Below are 17440 nucleotides of genomic sequence, written 5' to 3'. Positions count from 1 at the left end.
AATCTGTCTCAGGGCCAGAGGTACACAGCTCTTTGGGCATAATCAGGCCACATTTTGTGCAAAATTACTTGTTTGTTAAGTACCAAACCGGTATGCCAAAAATAGAAAGTTCGGCTGACTCTAGGCAATTACTGACAGCCGGTTTTATGCATGATTATATCCCTCTCCCAAAATCAGAAGTAAATCAGCACCTTGCTTGCTTTCTCAGAGCTCTATAGAGGTGTGACCAGATGCATGACGTTCCCACAGAAACAAAATACTTTTATTGTTACCTTTATTGTTTGTTTATTCCTTCTCATTCAGATGTTTAATTAGGACCTGAAATAACTATTAAGGAAACCATTTCCTTTAGTGCCGCTTGTCCATTGGTCTGCTTTTTTACAAATCTGCAAATGCTTGTTACCCAATCTGGCAACCCTGGTCAATCCACAAAAAAAAGGAGAAACATTTATTATAGCCACATATACTTTGTGGCACAGTAAAATGTTTTCTTCACATATACCAACTTTGGGGCTGGAGCACAGGATCAGCCATGATACAGTGTCCATGGAATGGACAGGGTTAAGAGCCTTGCACAGGGCCCCAACAGTGGCAGCTTGTGATCGGATTGTGATCAGATTGTGATCAGCTAATCTTCCAATCAACAACTCAGAGCCTTAACCACTTCAGCTACCACTGCCCTTACACATATAGCAATAACTTACATCTAACAAATAACTCCATCATAATAAACAAGGCTATGTGAGATTAACACTTTTCTAAAGGCTAAAGAACCTGCAGTTGGCAATGTTTAATACAGCAACAGCACATTTCTAATATAGAAAAATGTGATACATTAATGACTTTAAGTAGAAAGAAGAGTTAATTTCCTCTGTAGCTACTCTCTGGTAGGGTTCTTGAACGTATGGCAGAACTTCTCCACCACTTCACAGGAGCTTCACAGCAATTTGTTCCTCATGCAGAGTGCATTTAGCAGACAATCTCAGGCGTAGTGTGTGCGATGAGTTACAGCCATACTAAACTGAGTGTTCATTTCATATGCATTGTGAATACATTTCGCGACTGCATCAGACAGTATTATGTGCTGTGCCTCTTTACATATGCACATCTGGCCCTCTGTCACCTCAAGTGTTCTCTGTTAATAAATGGAAGACTACAAATAACTATAATGGCAAATTCAGCCTTGAAAATGAGTCTACATATAAGCCTCTGTATTTCTTTGATCTTTTTTTGCCAACACACTGGAGTAATAAATAATCCTTCTCACAAGTGGGCGAGTGGGAAGGAAGATGATCCGGGCGTGTTTCTCTTTCAAGCGACCGCACAAAGGAAACAGAAAGAATGAGGACGTAGTGCTGTAAGCTTAAACGAAGGGTGGAAAGCACTATGACCCTTGTGTGTTCTTCTGTACTTTCTGCCCTTCCTGCTGCTTTAAAAAGATATAATTTTTTTTTGCAGGATCTGAGTTGTAGGTTATCTCTATTTGACAAGGGCACCATTTTACCAAGCGTCTGCCCCTTTCTCAATTTGTTTCAGGCTAGATGTCCTGGACCCCCTGAGAAAAGCATATACGGGGCCCTTCACTCCACTTCATCTCTAGAGGCTCAATTTTTCCCCGACTTCTTAATGTCAAACCATATCCATTTAAACTACAATGTGGGACAAGTCCAAGAGGAGTTACACAAACGTTTCACTTCTAAAGATGTGTGAGTAGAATGAATACATTACTATGCAAAACTGGAACACTCTATGGGCCGTGATCAGAGTTGAGTTACGAGAGCGTACTGAGGAATTAATACCAAGATTGCACACAGCAGTTTTCAGAGTTGGGAAGGAGTTTGCTGAAAACTGAGTCAGCTCTCACTTAAGCACAATTCTATCCTTGGACTTTAGTCCATATTCATGCATGATATTGGCTTGATGTCAGCTTGAGTGTGGAGCATTATTAAGTCCAGCGCCACTCTATTATAAATTGATGTAACCACAATGTCACTCTGAAATGTGAGCATTATAATTAAATTAAAAAAATATAATATGCCACTCAAGGCTAATGCTCAATGCATAAACATGGCACAATTGATTAATTAACAGTATTATTCTTTTAAAGTGCAAAAACAATAAGAATTAACATATCCTGTCTTTGAATATGAGGAATTTCTCCTGCATAAATATGGACATAATCTTTGGCCTTAAATCTTCAACTCTGAATATGATCCAATGTAAACAATCTATGGGTGACATACCTTTAAATAAATGACAAGGCAACCGATGTGCTCAACTGCAGCCAGTGTTTCAATTCAGTTCTGTAAATATTGAGTTTTGCAGCAGCAGCACGACGTCTGCCCTGCCCTCCATTGAGACAGCCAGAGAGAGACAGCACTGCTAATTATTAAACCATATTTGCACTTCCAAATGTTCTGTAGTTCAAAGTGGAGAAATTAACTGGCCATTAGTGTAAAGGATTGCGTTATGTTCGAGGGACCCATTATAGCTTTGGACTCCTTATACAAGAGCTTCCTAGCAAATGGATTTTCTACAAATATCAATAATAATTGCATTATGAGTGAATCTAGATTCATGTGCATGTTGGGAATTCATGAAACCTTCACTGGTTGTGCTTATAGAAAGGAAAAATGATTTGTTTTGATCCTCTGTATAAATGTAGAGTGATGCCAGGCTAATCAAAGAAATGTAAAAGGTCAAATATGAAAAACGGAGCAATTTTCTGTCCTGAAAGTATCAGGACAGTTGTTCAGCTGTCTGATGAGTTGTCAAAGAGCTGCAGCTTGAGAAGATCCAAAGACAGATTTGTAAATGTTAGTATTAATGTTTTTCATTGATTGACACTGCAAATAAAAAAAATACAACACAACAACAAAGACTGCAGATTTCATATGGATCAGTATTATATGGCTTGTACTACAGAGGAGACAATGTTGTGCTGCAGTGGGTCAAAGTCATCCCTGCTCCGCTCTCCCGTGTGTCAGTGTGATGACAGCAAAGCACAGATCACAGAGGTGTCATCAGCCCTCTGGGGAAAAAGCAGCCATGTTTCCCTCAGGAGACGACGTGCACAGGGTTCCAACTCACAGAAACGCACGGGTGTTCAGACATGCAATGTGGTGTTCAAACAAATCTGCCCTCACTCTGATACATGTGTACACATCCACACTTCACAGACATGTATTCCTGATCCTCAATCTCACTGATCCCCTTACCACACACACACACACACACACACACACAGTCTGTTGAAAGTTGTGTATGTTTTATTACAGTTAAATCACTATTATTGCCACAGACCCGATGAAACTATACAGAACCGCAATAAAATAAAGCAACTGAAATCTTTGTGGAACTTTAATAAAGCACTGATTAGGATCTGAAAGCGAGTAATTTAAGTCAGGCACAGGCGGAGGGTAAAAGTGTTAAGTCTAAAGATACAGACAGTGTTAATTTTAACTGTAAAACATAAATTACTTTGAATTACAGTGATAAAAATTTATGTCTAATTTATCTGTAATGCATGTCTAATTAATGTCCAATTATAGTGATGAAGATTTTGGCCTTTATACTGAGATCGTTCTAATAAAATGAAGTCATTTATAACATTTCCCTGTTTACCTATATCATGAAACAATTTTTAAATTGTTACTGTTTAAACCAACACACACACCTGCATTGTATATTTCCATTTACAGCATTTAGTAGATGCTCATATTCCAGCAACTTACACAAATGCTTTGTAGCATCTGTTCAAAATCATATCCTCATGCTACTATAAATACACCTGGACCTAAACATTAAGCTACATTAAGCTACAACCCTTTTAGTCAGGAGCTGGCATCAGAGTTTTGGTCGGCAGACATCTTTTATTCAATTGTGTCAGGATGCCTCTGATGTAGATCCATTCCAAAAAAACGTGATTACAGCTCTAAATCGATTTCACCACCACAGAATGTAAGCATGATAAAAGGCTGAGTTCAGACTCGGCAACTTCAATAAAAAAGAAAAAAAAAAGAAAAAAGAATATAACATTGTTTTTCCTTTAATGTCAAATATAATATATTGCAACATAAAAGCAATTCAAAAATTAAAACAAAAAAGACTAATTTCCAAAATTTGGTCTACTTTAACATAAAGTCTTCCACCTCAGCAGCTTTATAAATAAGCCCTTGATCCAGATCCTATTATTTAGAATTTTGTAAAATATTGCACATCAATAGTTAATTGTGTGCTCAATTTAATGAAGCCATAAGATACTAAAATGTTGTGTGCATGGGTTGCTGTATTCTCTTTAGCATGCTTTTAATTCCATATTATGAATTGCTTAATTATTAATATAATGCAATAAATATCTAAATAAATATCTAAATAAATAAATAAATAAATAAATAAATAAATAAATAAATAAATAAAACATGCCCAGGGTCTTTAAGGATAAGCTGAACAAGCACTTATCTGCTACTTAAAGTTATTTTTTAAACTTTAAAGTTTAAGGAATGTTCAAACTTTTACTTTGCTGTTTGAGATAAGTTTTTAAGATGTCTCTAAGATGCCATGTCCTCCCATGTCCATTTGGGGGAAAATAAAATCCCTTTTTGTGGACCTTAAAGAGTTGATACTATTAATTAATTATGTATTCAATCAGCTTTTAATATCAGACCATAGTTTTTTTTCCAGGTTTTTTTCATATTCAACTCTCAATATGACCCATACAGCATAAATTTAACTGTATATTTAGACTACAATATTGCATACTGCTAGGAAATGGGTTAATATTAAAACTACACTGCATAGAAAGTTATTCAAATAAGCACAAGTTAATGCATCCTGAGGAATAACTATAGCAGCATCTGTACAATAGTACCTATTGATATGTATATTGGAGTTTGGAGGTATTACAGTTTTCTGCCTTTTTTAACTTTTTTCTGTAGACCTAAAAATATACAGAGAACCATTTAAAAAAATACTGGTAATATCATGGTTTAAGCAATATATAAAAACAGAGAAAAATAAGAGTCACTGGTAAGCATTTACAGTATTACAAAACATCATGCCTTTCATTATGACTAGCAAGACACAAAGTAAATCTTTTGAGTAATTATGTACATTATGCAGTATTACATCAGAGATCAGAGCAGGTGGATGTTTGTCAAGTTTTATGACAGTTGTCATGAATTATGAGTCATAACATCTACCATTAGTGGCAGGATGGCTGAGTGGCCTAAAGCACCAGACTCAAGGTTCAAACCTTCCACCTGATTAATGGAGATTTCTGGTCTCTTATAGGAGGTGTGGGTTTTAAATCTCACTTCTGACATAATAGGTTGGTACATGACAAATAAAATACTTCAATCTTGAACTGAATAAAACAAAGTGCTAATGTACTAATGGACACTTAGCATGTGACATAAGCTACCCTGACATCAAACATGACAATTACTAGTAACAGTAACTAGTAAATCTTCCACGACAATTGTTGAACAAGTGAGACACGGGCTTGTGCATGTTGTTATAATAACCACAACATTTACAGCAAATTTTTAACCTTTTTACAAGTACACAGGCATTCCAATCCACTTAGACTTTTCAATCAGTAAAAACAAATTAATTATTTTATCACCAAGTCTGATATAAAATGAGTCAGGACACTGTTGGCTTTTAGTATGGTATGTTTTAACCTCTTTTTGAGATAATTGCACACAGAATTTTAGTGGATGATAACGCCTTCAAATATTAGATGATGGACAAACCCTTTGGGCATCTCTGAGTTGCGAAATGGGTTCGATTTTACCGTTTAATTTGATATAAACATTTGTGTAAAGAAAAAAAGTAATTGTTTTTTGAAACTTTTCTATGAATATATTGCCCCTAGTAGGCTAGGAAAACACAGATATACTTAGGAAAAACTACAAATTCTTAAAGCCCTGAGTGTCTACTTTCATATGAGTCATTAACCACCACTGTGGAGTGTGACATGGCAAAGAAATTCAATGCTGAACATTAACACCCCCAACAGGTGCAAATTCCATTTTTCAGCCCTGGTAAAAAGAGTTTGTGTGAGAGAGAGAGAGAGAGAGAGAGAGAGAGATATTGTGCATGAATGACAGAAGTGTAGCTCCAGTCATTTAGACTACACCACAGATCCACTATCTCCAAGTGAGTTGAATTGAATTATATCACTTTCACTGAGTAAATGTATCTTCATGTTGACACCTGAGCATTTAACAGAGAAGGCACAACAGTGCGAAAAAAGCACTTTCCTCACAATCACATTACATGCTTCAAATATTGCCTGCCAAATGATTTTAAATGGCTTCCAGAAATTGCTTTACCTTAAATAACCCAAGCACACAGGTGTGGGTGTGTATACTGCATGCATATATGTGTGTTTGTGTGTGTGTGGTGGCCAGCAAGAGAAAGTGAGATGCAAAGCTAGAAAGAATGGAAAAGAAAGGCAGAGTCAGTCGGGGCGAGTCTAGGTGGATTCTCTCTCTTTTAGATCAGATCTAGCCATTCTCTTGGATAAGTGCAGGCCTAGAGGACACGTTTTAAAGGCTTTGCTGTCTGTCTCTTTGTCTCTCTCCTTCCCGCTGCCCAAGTGATATATTATTTTCTCTGTTTTCCAAAAGTCCATTAGGTCTTGGCGGTAGGCCATCGTGTCTCCCGCAGACAGAGATAAAGACGCAGTGGAGCAGCGCGAGGGCAAACAGAATGCGAATGAGGAGGCTATTGCTGGAGCTTACTGTGAAAAACACACAGAATTACAGCACACACACTCACACATACAAGTACACACAGACACACTCATGGTGCACCCCTCTACTCTACACATTCTCCTATAGCTTTGTGTTTTTTAATTCATTTACAGATCCATAATTGAACTTTTGTGTTGGGGGAGAAAGAAGACGAGATTCATTCCCTTCCCTTCACAAGAATACAGATGTGAAATTTAATGACCCAATTTTGGTCATCTTGCTGGCGGACTGGAACCTTGTTAAACAAGAGATTAAACTCATCTTTTAGACACTGTTTGTCTTCAGGTTTCTCACACATCGATGTTTCCTGCTCTGAATTTACACCACATGCAACTTTTCACATTATGTGATGAGATCATGCTCCTTGCCGCCTCGCTCGCTCTCATCAGTAATGCTCTTCCATTTGTAATTTTCAGCAGCACAATTTATCTGGAGTGGCTCATTAAAAGTGTGAGTAAGAGCAGGGTGTTCGGGGTAAAAAGAAAAATAATGAGGTGAGACACGGGAGAGCAGGATGCGGGGTGTATTTGTCTTATCTGATATGGCACTCTTGTTCACATTCAGCAAAATGGAACAAAGCAAAACAAAACTGTCGATGCCTCAACTTTCATTTGGTTATTTCCTGGAAAATGTGAGGCTGAAAGCATGAAAGGACAACATAAAAAATAAATAAATGAATAAATAAATCAATCCTGGCTTGTACTCTTGTGGCCAGGATTTTCATCATGAATCAAGTGTGTAAATACTTTCTGATTTGAGCGGGACTTCAGAAGTAGCTCAGTTTCACTGTGCTAATGGGCAACAGTTTGCATAAATGCACTAAGTGCAAGCTAACAAATGCCTGCCTAATTCTAGATAAAACTAGAATTAAAGAGGCTCCAGAAGACTGGACTTAATAAAGACAATTCCACAACAAAGTCGATCAGCTCCCAGTGAACCTCCAACACCCAGTGAGTACGTTTTTCTTTCCTCACAATTCTCTTATCTCACTACAATCTCAATACAATACACTCTCTTCTTCAGCCTCATGCTTTGTATCTCTCTATTCGAGCCTTCCACTTAAAGCTATAGCCGCTGGGGGCTCCTTCAGATGCCTAGCAACAATTCACAGCTAAATCAATCTGAAGAGAGAAGATAAGCCTCAGCTGATACCCTTTAAAGCTGCCTGCCTAGTTTTCCTCAACTCATCCTCTATTTATCCCTTCCTGTCGATGTCCACTCAAAATTATGTACCCCCCACCTTCTGATTCTCTCCACTTGGCCAGAGAAACATTAAACGTTACCCTGAGTCTAGGGGTGTAGGGTTTGTGTGCATTGGATGTTGTGGTTATTATTATTATTTTTGGGATTGAGGGGGGTGTAGTTTTGAGGTTAGCTGCATATTGGGGGTGACTGCCATTTACATCATTGTCAGTTCACTACCAAGTTGCCTGAGCTCATCCTTCCTTGTAGGATTAAACTACATCTGTTGTTCCTCACGTTTCCTGTGTTTGTGCACACTTGTTCTCATTTATCAGTATCCCTTACATATTTTCTGTGATTTCTCCTCTTAATTACTTAGCGTTGGTTGTTTTGGTAGACGGTTGTCAGTGTTACTCGGTTTATGCTAGGCCATGTGTACTTGTTTTGGTCCCTAGTTCTTGATTTTTCTCAGTTTCTCATCTTGCCATGACTTTGTATGTTTGGTCAGTATTACTGTTACTGAGGTCACAGCAGATAAAATGGTGGTGATCTGCAGGGGTAGATACAGAAGGATCTGGTTTAAGATATTAGATTCCCCATATTACTAGATGATGTTATAATAATTACAGTGGAACATTGCTATTTTTTATTTAGTATTATATTTTCTTTTCTTTTTTTTGTAATATGGCAATATTGGCTGATGCTTGATCATGCCTTATCATTTTGTATATCAAAACTGCTTCTGCTACTGTGCAGCATCCACACAGATTGCATAAGTATGTCAATAAGAATGTCGCATTATATGTACCGATCATGTAGTGATATTATTTACCATATTTCCTCACATATACACCTCCCCGACCTGGAAATACATTCCTGGCTCCACAGTGAATGGTGGCTTCTCGAGGTGATGAGCAAAGCTTCTACTGGAAGCAACTCAAACTGCAGTGAGAATAGTCACACCATTATTGTAATACCTCCCACAGTCACACACCAGGATCTCATATCTCAGTGTGACAACACACTAATGAGCTAACTGAGAACAGGATAAATGATAAATAAGTGTTTGTGTAATGAATGCAAAAGTAAAGCTCATTTTGTAACAAGTGTTTGCTTAAATCCAAGGAACAGAGACCGAGAATGAGTGCATTAGGTCCCATTTGGAGGAGCCTCGATGCAAAGCTTATTGTAATGAAGTCATCTTGAATCAGGCAAAAATATAAATGGATTACAGTTACTAATATGCATAAATGTTATACAGGGTGTCATGGTGGCACAGTGGATAACCTTGCAGCCTCACGGCTCCAAGCTCCTCATCTTTCACATGTTCTCCCTGTGTTCCTTAGGGTTTTGTCTGGGTTCTTGAGTTACCTCCCAGTAGATGGACCGTGCTACTGCCAACTGCCCGTATGTTCACAGTATATTCATGGTGCACTGTGATAGACTGATATCTTGATCTAGCTCCTACCCAGTCCCTATCTATCCCCACCCCTGACCAACACACAGCATAAACCTGAAGATCAATGAATGAAGGAATAAATATTACATGATATCATTTCACTTTTCACTTTTATGTTGTCTCATGAAGGTAATACTTGAATGTCAAATTAAACTTTTAGAGTGATTAATTCTGACATCAAATGTTAAATCCTCAAAGGTACAAATTATCATCTCTCTCTCCCGTTTTGAAATCATTCACATCAACTATATAGAGATCTCACATGCCCACATGCCGTGCCAATCAAACGCAGTATGTCACCATGCGTAGGCTAGTCAGGAGATGAGGCCCTATAGGGAAAGCCATTAAGCATAATAACTACTCGAGACCACAAAGGGTCCATGCGCAATAGGACACCAAACACTGATAAGCTACAACAGGGAATGCAAAGCTGCAAATGTCATAGGAAATATGAGTCACCATTATCTCACAGTGTTATACTATCAGCTTTATCTTTACCATCTTATCTGTGATAAAGAAGCCCAGCCTACCTCGGTACTACATCATCATCATACCTCAATGATTTTTATTTCAATCTTGGTGGCTGTTTTCACGCCTTTGCCGATTATTCAGAGATCTGACACGGCTAGAGACAAAGCGAGGAATGAAGCAAAAGCAAAGTGAGTGAGAAAGAAAGGCTCTGTGCTTTCTTTCACAGCCATTGTGAGTGAGTTAGACATATGCATATTCCAGCACTACAATCAACACAGGATATTCTGCAACAGCATAACCAGCAATATTACACATCAAAGACAAAAAGGATAAAAGCGTACTTATCCCTGACGCTTTCAAGGTCAAAAGAGGGCGCTATGTGGATAGTGAGGGAAGAACAGCACTGAAAACAGAGACCTGTACATTCATGGCACTACAAAGACATTGTCCTGCCATACAATATTTATCAGAACACCTGCGAGTCGAGATTGCCTGAACAAAGCGCAGTGTAATGGCAGCGAGCCTTAATGAGCGTTTCATTCTGTCCAACCCTCATGTGATCAGATGAAGGTGTAAAACCTGAGCTTTCATGCTTTACTCCCTATTTAATTGCGGCATGCGAGTTGAGCTCAATTTCTGAGATAAAACCAACCTTGGAAGAAAAGAAAAAAAATCACAACAATAAAGCATTAGGCTGCAACATAATATGTAATTAGCAGGAGAATGCTTCTTGTAAAATCAGTTAAACCGTACAAGCAACATTAAGAAATGTTATCTCAATTTCTTATTAATAAAATGAAAACAAAAACAATGCTGATACTGGTAAGCAGTTTAATATTAAGTAAGTAAATGTACTATACCACATCTTACTATAAATGAGTATGGCAATTTTGGTAAAAGTTAATTGGAAATTTAAACAGAAGTGTGTAAACTGTAGGTCGCCTTAACACATGACGCGCTTCCCAAATGCTCCTTCCCTGTTTTGTTTTGATTTCCCTCCAAGTTCTTTGTGTTTACATTGACATATGCATTTATTTTGATCCTTCTCCTTCTATACCCAAAATCCATTTTTGGTGTGTTTCCCGATTACGCTCGTCTCTTTAAAGCCTGTTGTGTTCTGCTTTCATTCTAGGTCTCATCGATATTACTGTGCATTTCGGAGCTGTGTTTTCTTGTTTGCACTAGTTCCTTGGGTTTTATATCTTGTTTTAACTCATGTTTGTTTTCTCACTTCTGAACACAGACTATTCACATCTGCCTGGGATTTGGCCACTGCCAGGAATTATGACCATGATTATGAGACACACTTGTGAATTTATCTACTTGCATCCTACTGTACATATTACATTACTTATTACATATCTGTAAATGATTCCACTTTAAAAAATTATGAACAAGCACATTAGTAGTAGTGTTACATTCACTCTTCAAACCGTTAAATTATTTTTCACATACAGTCATGCAGTTTTTCAAAGAAATCCAGTGGAAAATCTTGCACATCTTTCCACAATTCTTTGGTTGTCTCATTTGCTTGATAATTTTCTCTTCTGACACAAAGTACCTTTCCATAAATATTGCTGACTCTTGAACTGACTATGAATGTTGAGTTGATAAATTCTTGTTTCATGTATCTTCAAGATCATGTTAGTTTATATAAAATGTTTATTTGCTATTTTTAAAATCAGGGAAGGCCCAGATTGATTGGAGATATTAAGCTTGAATTTTATACACATCAAGATATCTGCCATGATAATTGTTTATTATCTATTAGCCAGAAATCTGAACATCTAATGCCATTGTCGATTGTGGCCCATATACCCGTTCCTGTAAATAAGCATCTTTCTGCAACTGATTCATAAGTGTGATGGCCTACCGCACCTTGCGAATACCCTCCTTTGAGTCCTCCACGTTATTATCGGCTCCTCCTGACTGGTTGATCATCCTCCACATCTGCGAGTACATGGGATCTCGCTCAAAAGGGTTCATGCCTTTACTGCGCAGCTGGTCATACACGGCGGAGTCCAGCACAGTGCCGTACGGCAGCTCTGTCTGCTTGGACAGGTCCTGGAGTGACCTGTAGAAGACCACACACACCACTGAGTACACACTGAGTACACGTGTCCATGCTTAGCGCTCAGGTAGACTCACGAGGCAACTCCAAATACGGTTAGGATCGGCAGATTTATACAGTCGCGCAGGCACAATTTGGCATAAATACATTCATGCATTCTTATCTTGCTCTCACACCACCCACACTCATTTATACCACACGCATATTATTATATCACATTAGATCACACATTATGTTTATTATATTGCAGTTTGCTTCAACATCCGAGTTAATCTTGCCTCCACTTAAAAGCTGGCGAGCCCACAGAATCGTACTTCGTGCAGAAATGAACATTCAAGAAAAGTAATTGAAATATAATAAGCACATGGCACAATCTGTACCTTTGAGGGGAAAAAGCTTTGCTAATTGAAATATTAAATCTTCACACATATCAAACAGTGACACTTTCTCTTTTGTGCTAAGCAATCAATTGTATCACTTACTCTTTCTTTTTTTGCTCAAAATTTTACAAATATAAATAAATAAAATCCTTTTAAGGGCAACAAGTATGAGCAAGTGCTTGCTTTCATTAGACCTTTGAGAGGATGTCAGCTAGAATCACAGAAGAGTGGTTTGGCTACTTTAAAGATTACTGCACTTAGCTGAGCTAGCTTTGGATTTACTGAATATTATTACATTAGACAGCTGTCATCTTTCAAAAATCATCTTCTAGTGCTTAACTCCAGAGGCTTTTTAAGATTTTATGAACTTGAGCCACAAATGTTCATCTTTCATCGCTTGAAAATTATACTCAACACTTAATTGACAGGAAGTCTCCCTACACCTTGATAATAGTGGGCGTGTAGTGTCATTTAACTCTTATAGAGAATTGTCCGTCAGACGCCTTAAATCAGACTGCAGTACAATTACTCTCCACTTGGCGGCTAAAGCGGGTGCTAATCATACCTGTAAGTTTAACCTCGAGTATGTGGACAACACTTAAAAAATAGAGAAGCACTCCAGATTTATTGAATGGAGACGAGCAAACATTAATATAGATATTGAATGAGGTGATTATTAATACTTTGGGCTTAAGCATATGAGCATGCTGTATGGAATTATACAGTTTTCTTAAATAGTGCTTAGGTTATGTCTTCTGCATGTCACTTGTTTCAAAATGATCTCCTAAATTGCTGAAGTGTTTCCCTGGAGAGACTAACAGCACTACACCTCCTCCTGTAATCTCTAACAAGGTTTGAGACACTAGTAGATGATCTTAGATTAATGTTTCATGCGGATCATTTCAAGCTTCTCGTGTTCTGAGGTTTTCACCTCACCGTTCATATGCAGAGAATGAGTTGGTCATTGCACAAGAATTATTTATTTAATCATTTTAGTGTTGATTTTGGGATTATTATCTAGTTGAAAGATCAATACACTAAAATGTTGTGTTATTTAGTGATATTTAACAGAGTTCATAATGCCACAGGAGGCCGTCCCTGAAGGCCCGAGCTGCAAATCAGCCCGAATAATCAAGCATCACCTTCTACATTGAGCTTTTATTTTAATAGCATTTCTTTCAGTCGCCAAACATGTTCATGTAATACACAGACAAAAATGTTTAGGTCTGAACGTTCAACTCAATTCCTTTGTGTTTAGTGTTTATTTGATGCATTCGTTCTTTTTTTAGGGTGCTTAAAAATCCTAGATCTGACAGTATGAGAGCCATAGTTAGCTGACACTCTTCATCACACCGTATTGTATAGGCATACATTTAACTCATTCAAAACTAAACCATCCTTATCCAAACCACTCACTGAAGAAACCTCAGAAGTAACTCAGATGAAAACCCATTTTCTTTTCGACATGTTCCCCTAGAATGAACGTTACTCTGTGGTTTAAAAAGTGTCACTAAGAGATTCTCTAGTTGCTGTTCTTTATTCTGTCAAGAGTAGAATGCGCTAAATCACCAAATGGAGGCACTTTTCTGAGGAATCTCTTTGGCTGAACAATGTAAATGAGTTTTTTCTTTCTCAGAATTTGAGAAGACTTCTTGCTTTTGTTACCCAGCAGGCAAATTGGTAGAATTATGCTACACGTCATTCAGCACAGCGCAATCAGCACGACCGAGACACGTTAAACTCCCTCACACTTGTGTGTGTGTGTGTGTGTGTGTGTGTGTGTGTGTGTGTATATATATATATATATATATATATATATATACACACACTATATTGCCAAAAGTATTCGCTCACCTGCCTTGACTAGCATATGAACTTAAGTGACATCCCATTCCTAATCCATAGGGTTCAATATGACGTCGGTCCACCCTTTGCAGCTATAACAGCTTCAACTCTTCTGGGAAGGCTGTCCACAAGGTTTAGGAGTGTGTTTATGGCAATTTTTGACCATTCTTCCAGAAGCGCATTTGTGAGGTCACACACTGATGTTGGACGAGAAGGTCTGGCTCTCAGTCTCCGCTCTAATTCATCCCAAAGGTGTTCTATCGGGTTGAGGTCAGGACTCTGTGCAGGCCAGTCAAGTTCATCCACACCAGACTCTGTCATCCATGTCTTTATGGACCTTGGTTTGTGCACTGGTGCACAGTCATGTTGGAAGAGGAAGGGGCCAGCTCCAAACTGTTCCCACAAAGTTGGGAGCATGGAATTGTCCAAAATGTCTTGGTATGCTGAAGCATTCAGAGTTCCTTTCACTGGAACTAAGGGGCCAAGCCCAGCTCCTGAAAAAGAACCCCACACCATAATCCCCCCTCCACCAAACTTTACACTTGGCACAATGCAGTCAGACAAGTACCGTTCTCCTGGCAACCGCCAAACCCAGACTCGTCCATCAGATTGCCAGATGGAGAAGCGCGATTCGTCACTCCAGAGAACGCGTCTCCACTGCTCTAGAGTCCAGTGGCGGCGTGCTTTACACCACTGCATCCGACGCTTTGCATTGCACTTGGTGAGGTATGGCTTGGATGCAGCTGCTCAGCCATGGAAACCCATTCCATGAAGCTCTCTGCGCACTGTTCTTGAGCTAATCTGAAGGCCACATGAAGTTTGGAGGTCTGTAGCGATTGACTCTGCAGAAAGTTGGCGACCTCTTCGCACTATGCGCCTCAGCATCCGCTGACCCCGCTCCGTCAGTTTACGTGGCCTACCACTTCGTGGCTGAGTTGCTGTCGTTCCCAAACACTTCCACGTTCTTATAATACAGCTGACAGTTGACTGTGGAATATTTAGGAGCGAGGAAATTTCACGACTGGATTTGTTGCACAGGTGGCATCCTATCACAGTTCCACGCTGGAATTCACTGAGCTCCTGAGAGCGACCCATTCTTTCACAAATGTTTGTAAAAACAGTCTGCATGCCTAGGTGCTTGATTTTATACACCTGTGGCCATGGAAGTGATTGGAACACATGATTCTGATTATTCTGATGGGTGAGCGAATACTTTTGGCAATATAGTGTATATATATATATATATATATATATATATATATATATATATATATATATATATATATATATGTGTGTATATATATATATATATATATATATATATATATATATATATATATATATATATATATATATGTGTGTATATATATATATATATATATATATATATATATATATATATATATGTACACACACATTTTTTTTATAAAAACTCCTAATAAACATTAAAAAAAAACAAAGTTAATATACAAATGTGAACACTGAACTTTGAATTTAGACCTCAAAAAAATGTAAGCATGACTTGTACTGAGAAAAAAAAAGGATGGAGCTAAGATGAATCTATCAAAATTGACAGCTTTATGACTGAATTACAGCAAAAGGAATGAAAACTCGGAAAAGGTATTGTGAAAAACTTTCCAACAAATACTACCAATCTCTAAAATTTTGACCGTCTGAAAATAATAACCAACTGAAAATAAAAGTTGAAATGAATCAGTCTGTTGGCTATTATTTTGGAATGAACTTTTAGAGAAATAAATTAGATGCCTGAACTGACAGGAAATGCAGGGTAACATGAAATGGATTGACCTTCGATGTCTTTAGCGGAGGTGCATGTAAAAATCTGACCACAACTGTTTATCGTCTCGAGTGAGGAGCAGTATTAAGTCCAGCACCACTATCTGTCAATCTGATGTAACTGTAATATATATAAAACTGAATTTTATGTTTTGAGCTTTGGGAAATTTATGTTTTATAAAGACAATGAAAACTGTAAACGTGTAAACTAAAAACTAAGGAAAGGCATTTGAGGCCAATAGTCAATACATAAATATGACACATTTAATTTATTCATTGAAATTGTTGCTGTAAATTCCCTGGAAAGGAAGAGAACAGATGAGGCAGCATATTACGAGACTTATCTCAAGGGCAGAATTTTATACAGATCGAAAATTATGAATTAAGTTCAAGTGAGCTGTAAATGTAGCAGAAGAGCGCTTGGTCAGGTTATAATTTAACTATAGGCACATTTTCTTTATAGAAGATCAAATTACTGTAAACACTGCACACACATGCACACACAAACACACACACACACACACTGGATCAAGTGCTATTTCAAGTGCTGCCAAGAAATGAGAGTGGAAGCCATATTATTAAAATTGTTAAGACAAAATCAAAATGATTGATGTGGTAATTAAAACTAGGACTATTCAGGCAGCAACATATTGGCAATGTGCTAGATTCTGACGGATATTTACTCCATGTGAACTTTTTCATTGATGGCTCATTGTATTAGCCCTTTTTTTTATTCGTTCATTTTTAAATTGTCCCTTGCTTTTATGTTACACCGTGTTAGAGCTGCCTGTGACAAAAAAAACTTCCTTTCCCACAGTTTTTTGGGGGATTAAAAGCAAGTGCTTGTGTTTCAAGACAATTTAGGCTGTGTTTAAAACCCCATCTCATACACCTGATGAAAAATCTAACAACCTCGGGCGGTGAGAACTACGTGCAGGGAAATTTTAATAACCAGAATTGAGTTGCCCAGGAACTTGGCTTAATCGCTTGCAAAAGCTGACTCTGAGAATTTTTCCCACATGTATATTAACGCACCTATTTAAGTCGCCAACTTACATCACCAAATCTGAATTCAACCCTTAGAGCCTATTTACTCTAGCTGGTAATCAAACTCCAGTCAAAATCACAAAACCATCTAATTATGAGATCTGAATGACTTTTTTTCCCAATAATATTTCAATGCTTCCTGACAGGCATGGTTCATCTCTCACTTTTAAATACAACAGACCCATGGGGGTGGAGTTTAGGCTGTAATTAAGACTGTAATGACCCCATCACTGTCTACACATTAACAGATAATGCATTTAAATTTATGGAAATCCTAATTAGCTGGATAGAAGTAGAACCAAGTGATCTAAGCGCAGGCTCATTAATGACAATCTAATGCAAGTGAAAATAAACAAAGTGAGGGGAAAAAAATGCTGCATTCATTTCCCTACTCGCCTCCTCATATTTAGCCGTTTAGTAATATAAA

At 37.9% G+C, this 17440-nt stretch overlaps 1 protein-coding gene across 4 annotated transcripts in view; it reads right to left on the bottom strand.

The window, feature by feature from the left end:
* grid2 (glutamate receptor, ionotropic, delta 2) overlaps nucleotides 1-17440 on the bottom strand; it is a 426076-nt gene that overhangs the window by 32308 nt on the left and 376328 nt on the right. For all 4 annotated transcript variants that reach the window (XR_009204631.1, XR_009204632.1, XM_058390630.1 and 1 more), the window contains exon 13: nucleotides 11752-11947. Coding sequence is in view for 2 of the 4 variants with exons in the window: in XM_058390630.1 (XP_058246613.1) it covers nucleotides 11752-11947 (196 nt within the window). In the remaining 2 variants the exon portion in view is untranslated. The remainder of the gene's footprint in view (nucleotides 1-11751; nucleotides 11948-17440) is intronic.

The sequence above is a fragment of the Hemibagrus wyckioides genome, linkage group LG05 (assembly GCF_019097595.1).
Source record: "Hemibagrus wyckioides isolate EC202008001 linkage group LG05, SWU_Hwy_1.0, whole genome shotgun sequence".
Lineage (NCBI taxonomy): Eukaryota > Metazoa > Chordata > Actinopteri > Siluriformes > Bagridae > Hemibagrus > Hemibagrus wyckioides.
The sequence above is the reverse complement of the archived record's forward strand: the minus strand, read 5'-3'. Positions and strand labels throughout refer to the sequence as shown.